The following is a 5746-nucleotide window of genomic DNA, read 5'->3' on the forward strand; positions in this document are numbered from 1 at the left end:
TTTACACCTTTTGGATATGTCTAAGTGAAGTAACATGACCAAAATTCAAATGATACAAATGAAAAGGTACCTTACCATTTGAAACGGTACATATACTTCTATATAAATGAATCATTCTCTATAGAATGACACAATCCAAGAGAATCCTAAGAAGATCTAAGCCCCCAATATTCACCATTGTCATGTTTTCTTACACATAAAACTACTAGAAATTAACAGTGCACATACAAATGAAAAGGTACCTTACCATTTGAAACGGTACATATACTTCTATATAAATGAATCATTCTCTATAGAATGACACAATCCAAGAGAATCCTAAGAAGATCTAAGCCCCCAATATTCACCATTGTCATGTTTTCTTACACATAAAACTACTAGAAATTAACAGTGCACAATTAGTTCCTAGTAACATTGAGTCATCTTGTACACATTCTTTTGAGATTTAGGTTGGTTTTCGTGAGTGCGAAATAAAGACCAACAACAACATTGTGCCGGGCTTCATTGTACCCTAGAGGTGTATTTGATCATCCCCTTTGCACACTTGATAGTGGGGTAAATAATGTCTTAAGGAAAGTATTGCTGCAATGTGCCTTAAAAGTATAAGCGCTCTCATGATCCATACCCATAAATTTTGTTCTAACAGGCTTTCTAGTGAAATTTAACATGTTGTAATGAAGCGGATCAATTCTCTGCCCATAACAGAGGAAGTAACTCGGTCAAACCAATAAGTTATCGGACCAATGGGATGGTTTCACTAACACTATTTAATTTCAATTTAGTACCTAGTCTTTCAATATCAAACTCAATTTTAGATATTATCTTGATATTTGTGCCTTTTCACTATAAAAGTTAGTCATAAACTAATCAATTTGAAGATTGGTAAAGATAAAAAAAAAAGAATAATGAAAAAAAGTTTGGATTAAAAGAAACCTACAAATCTGTTATTGACACTGGCGAACCTAGCATAGGGCTAGTGGGGGCTGCCGCCCACACTGCATCATCATATACACACTGATATATATAGAAGCTCTTGCCAATTTTATGCATTTGAAAGTGTATTATGCAGCTTTTGCCCCCACAAGTGTCATGATTTTGATGATTTCATGCATGTTTAATTTAATATCATAAAAATTTCTCCTTATTTTCATATGTTTTATGCATAAATTGTTTTTTGGAAATGGGTGGATAAGGATTTCAATTTTCGTTAGCTGTTATGGTTTAAATTCGCCCCCGCATAACTAATTTTCTAGGTTCCCACGCCACTCATCTCTAAAATCAGTAAGATTTAAACCCGTAATCTTCAACGTGCACATTAATAGTCACACTCTTGGAGAAAACTAGCAATCTCGATAGGTCAAGTGATGTCCATTTATATTTAGTAATCCTAGCTTAACTGGAAAATGTCCGAGTGAATATGAGGCTAATGTAATAGCAATTCTGTACATTTCCAACATTTCCATTTAGTTTCGTCTATTCCTATCTCAACTAGGAAATGCCCTTGTGAAGATGACCAAGCAACGTTTGATGTGCCGACATTCCTAATTTATGTAATAGCTTCTTCTGTTTCATCTTATTATACTTTGTGACACAAAACCTTATAATCAATAAGGACTTAGTACAAGGGACTTCACTAACAGTGCTTACAAATTTCCACTGAACCTCAAGTGGAATTTCGTCAACTATACATTTCATTCAATCTATAACATGTAAAAAGTTACATCTCCGTTTTTACGATAAAACTCTGTAAACTAATCTTACTGGTGCGTGATAATCACTATATCACCACCACTGCTCATGTTCCTTGTAGAGCAAGTTTCCAGGATGGAGGTTGTGGAGCAATGCTTTTGAGATTTTCTGCGGCTCTGAATCAAGTACATAAAAGCCCATCTTAGAATTCCTGTTTTCATTAGTATTGCTCGTATGCAGCTCATATTCTGCAGATGTCTACCGGCGATACGCCCACTCGTAACCAATAGAGCAAATGCACAAACCAAACCTGAAATTAGAAATAGGCCGGAAAAGGGCTCATAACCTATTGGACCATCGTTCAAGTTGAGTGAAGGGGAGCAGTTAAAGGAGGAGAGCATTTGTTTTTCTAATAGCTCCACTTGCTTCTTCTCGTTTACATCTAGGATTGCCTTTGACAGGTCAATGGCCAGGGGAGATCCCTTTGGAAAAACCTGAAGCAAACAATTGAAAAATGCCCCAATGATCAGTTACTAGTTCATTTTCTAAAAACTCGATCACATCGATAAAATGTCTCAAAAGGAAAAGATAAGGAGGGAGAGTTACGCACAAATGCAAAGCCGCTAGGCTTGTATATAGGACCTGCTTTCATATAGCCCTTGCAGTAACATGCGAGAAAGACTTTAGCATGGGGGGCGACGAAGAAAGCCACTTGAATATCTCCATTCTGGAAGGCCTTTGGGTAGTCACTTATGGAGGAAATTCTCTTGATGTTTTCTGGTCTGAACTCTAGAACATCGATCAAGTACTTTACTATAAAAGAGTTTCCATTACATCCAACAGTCCCATTTTCTCTCTTAAGTGTTTCCACATTGAGCACAGATGGCTGGACACGAGAGATGGTCATCATGGAAGTGAGGCTTGCTGTGAAAGTGGCTGTTACTACTAGAATCACTACTAACCATGGAGCCAGCACCAGCCTTGCCCAATTACTCTGAACTCGTTCTCCTGCATAGTGTAGTTGTACGTTAAGAGTTAAGACAATCACTTGACTCTAAAAACTTCAGATACTTACAAAGACTTACTTTGCACGAAGAATAAGACGGTGACAGAGAACCACAGGATGGCCCCAATACCCTCTAATTCAAAGTTTTGCCCATGTTCACATTCAATAAACCAGACAACAAAGCATACAGAAAGGTGTGTAGTGATCATGAGCAACCACATGCTTTTGCTGAAGGCATTCATGAACATCCATTTTTCCTTCAGCTTATCTGGCTTTACAGTGACTACCATCTGAAGTCCAGAGCTTATATATGGTTGTGAGAACTCAACATAATGATACCGGTCAGCTATGACTTCTATATCACCAACAGCTGCATCCAAGCCCTGTTTTACATTAGTAAAATGGTCATAGATCAGTCTCTATAGAGCCCTACACACAGCCATACATGTTCGATGCGTGTCATTGTGTCAAAGACACTTCAATGTTGCATTTGTTAAGTTTTGATACCATGCGTTAGATAACAACGGGACTCCAAACCTGTGTCTTTTGGACCTGGGATTAGTCTAGAAGAAAAATAATGTGTGTACCTTGTAGTAGACCTGTTCCACCAATTCATCATATGAGCCATTGAAGGGAACAAACACATAAGGCAACTGATAAGGCAGGTTTTTCACAGCTGCTTCGAACATATCAATTGAAAACCCTGAGATGTGTGTCTGATTCTTGTCCTGGTCATACGTTACTTTCACAAATTGATTGAAGGCACCCCTCGCCGGAATCCCTATCTTCAACGGTCTCTCTCCATCGACAAGAGTACTCCACCCCTTTGGAGCTGCTTGTAAGCCACCTGGCCAGTTGATTGGACCCAAAACTTGAACATAATTGTGATTAGTCCTCTCCTTCATATCGAGGTGTTTGTTCATGTCGTCTGAGAAACCGAAGCTTGGTGACCAGAATGCAATCTCGCTGTAGCTTCTGCCAAACACATTAATGATTTGAAAGGTTGGTTGTTGTGATAGCATGCCATTCTTGAACTCCATCATGCCACTTAGACCTTGGAATTCGGTGGACACAATTTCTTGAGACAAATGTTTTGAGGTAGCATTTTTCATGGCTAGAGCAATGGCGTGCATTGCGTCATATGTTCGAAGAGCAAAGATGCTTGGACTAGAGTTTTCTTCTTCTTCAGGGTATTGCAGTCCATACAGTCTGCGAAACCTGGTTTTGAACTTGGTGAAAGTGTGGGTTGTTTCTATGAAGTTGGTTTTGATACCAATCACACCTTGCATGTCGTACTTGATAGAAGAGTCAACAGAGTCAAGAAGGCTTGCAATTTCATCTGTGACAATCCACACATAGCCTTTGCCCATCATCCCCATTTCCTTTGCCTTTTCAAAGAGAAAAACAGCTGTATTTAAAGAGAACTGGGTAACTATGAAAACCCTGTTGCTCTTGCACCTCAACTTCTTCAGCTCTTCATCAAAAAAGGCATCCGGATCACACAGAGAAGAGAGGGTTGGGAAAGCTTGGTGGTGTTCAATCTCTGAGTTGACTAATTTAAGTGAATCAGAGAGGAGGGTTATCATTCCAGAATTGGAGGAAAAGTCAATGTTTTGTTCATAAATTGCAGTCACCTTTCTCCATTGGAAATGACCAACTAAGGCTGCCAAGCATTGCATATGGATAACAATGTCATTTGCTGCTTGGAGAAAATTTGGCAGTTGAAGTGAGGCTGATGGTGGATTTATGGCAGTGGAAGGAAGCGATATGATGGTGAAATTCTGGCTGCGATTGTCAAGCTCGGAGACCAGAGCAGCTTCTTGCTTTGTCAGTGTTCCGATGATGGCTTCAACTTGTTTGACATTAAGAAGATTGATTACTGCAAAAGAAAACAACCATAGATAGCCAAATATAACCAAACTAGCTAGTAATGTTTCTATGGTTTCCGATACTAAAAGCTTGGAAATAAAGTGACTATAGATTACCAGCAGCAGTTGATTTAGCTGAATTGCCTTGTGAATCTCTGAGGTCTAAGTTTACTGTAAGGCAGCTTGAGTGAAGAAGGTCTTGGATAGCCAAATCGATGGCTATTCTCTGTTCTTTGCCCACACGAGAAGTGAAATCAAATACAGCTCCTATTCTTGCAACTCTGTGTTGTTGGGTTTTTTGACATCTGTCCCCTCTTCCATTGGGCAGGGCTGAATTCACCAGCAACAGAAAAACCAAGAGACCCCAAGACATTCTTTTGCTTATTTTCTTAGCTTGATATTCTTCTGAGAATCATATGAGAATCGAATCCTGGGTTTTAATTATTGACCTTGAGTGACTTGAGAAAGGAACCAAAGAAAGTTTCATAGTTTGAAAATGCTATTATTGGCATTGTTTCGGGGACACTTGCGGTGAAGGTTATGTAACTGTCACCGGGCTAATAATCAACGCCGGGTTTAGTTTTCTTCTGCTTAGAAATATTCATGTTTTGGTTGGGTGCATTATTTTATGAGAAGTCAATACTCAACAGAACCAGTTTTTCTTCAGTTGAAAACTTGCAATTGATCAAGTTGGGCACTAAACAATGGTTTTGTATTAGGCCCTGGCTAATATCAGACATGCCTTCCCCGCAACTTGCGATATACATTTATAGACATAGTTCCACTATTGTTTGAGGTCTTCACTCTTCAACTGAAAATTCTAGACGCAAATGGGGGCCCTAGCTGCATCAGAAAACTTCCTGCATTGCCTCTCAGAAATAGCATGTAGATGATGAGTCCTTGTTTTATGTGATGGGGGTATGTTAACTGTAAAAATGTAAAGAAAATCTCTTGGCATGTGAGAAATGGTGGAGTGGTGGACTATACAGGAAATATATATCTCCAAGATGACATAGTCAATGAGAGAGAGAGAGAGAGGAAGTAAAAATTTATTCAACTGATTGTACAAAGTACACTGTAACTGTAGTGTGAATTTTAATTTAGTGCACCGAGTCTTTAGAACCTTTTAATGTCAAACTCAATTTCTTGGAAATCTTTTCAATGCTTTGATCTCCGTCACTTT

General features: G+C 38.8%; 2 protein-coding genes across 2 annotated transcripts; both read right to left on the reverse strand.

The window, feature by feature from the left end:
• Positions 1–1644: 1644 nt before the first annotated feature.
• Positions 1645–2667, reverse strand: LOC121048825 (glutamate receptor 3.2-like). Its single transcript, XM_024311814.2, has 2 exons — positions 2300–2667; positions 1645–2183 (listed from the first exon to the last, which is right to left on the reverse strand). The coding sequence occupies exons 1-2, from the start codon at positions 2597–2599 to the stop codon at positions 1758–1760; spliced, it is 726 nt and encodes a 241-aa protein (XP_024167582.2). The 5' UTR covers positions 2600–2667; the 3' UTR covers positions 1645–1757.
• Positions 2647–4936, reverse strand: LOC112174112 (glutamate receptor 2.5). The gene is made up of 4 exons (XM_040508636.1): positions 4681–4936; positions 3283–4574; positions 2884–3078; positions 2647–2697 (listed from the first exon to the last, which is right to left on the reverse strand). The coding sequence occupies exons 1-4, from the start codon at positions 4934–4936 to the stop codon at positions 2647–2649; spliced, it is 1794 nt and encodes a 597-aa protein (XP_040364570.1).
• Between the last annotated feature and the right edge of the window lie 810 nt (positions 4937–5746).

The sequence above is a fragment of the Rosa chinensis genome, chromosome 6, assembly GCF_002994745.2.
Source record: "Rosa chinensis cultivar Old Blush chromosome 6, RchiOBHm-V2, whole genome shotgun sequence".
Classification (NCBI taxonomy): domain Eukaryota; kingdom Viridiplantae; phylum Streptophyta; class Magnoliopsida; order Rosales; family Rosaceae; genus Rosa; species Rosa chinensis.

What these genes read in the sequence shown, in the direction of transcription:
- LOC121048825 (XM_024311814.2), bottom strand. Translation starts at nt 2,599, where the DNA reads ATGATGACCATCTCTCGTGTCCAGCCATCTGTGCTCAATGTGGAAACA. An exon ending in AGCCTAGCGGCTTTGCATTT is followed by an intron (nt 2,184 to 2,299) that starts GTGCGTAACTCT and finishes TGTTTGCTTCAG; the next exon opens with GTTTTTCCAAAGGGATCTCC.
- LOC112174112 (XM_040508636.1), bottom strand. Translation starts at nt 4,936, where the DNA reads ATGTCTTGGGGTCTCTTGGTTTTTCTGTTGCTGGTGAATTCAGCCCTG. An exon ending in TGGAACAGGTCTACTACAAG is followed by an intron (nt 3,079 to 3,282) that starts GTACACACATTA and finishes AATGTAAAACAG; the next exon opens with GGCTTGGATGCAGCTGTTGG. An exon ending in TGATCACTACACACCTTTCT is followed by an intron (nt 2,698 to 2,883) that starts GTATGCTTTGTT and finishes TACACTATGCAG; the next exon opens with GAGAACGAGTTCAGAGTAAT.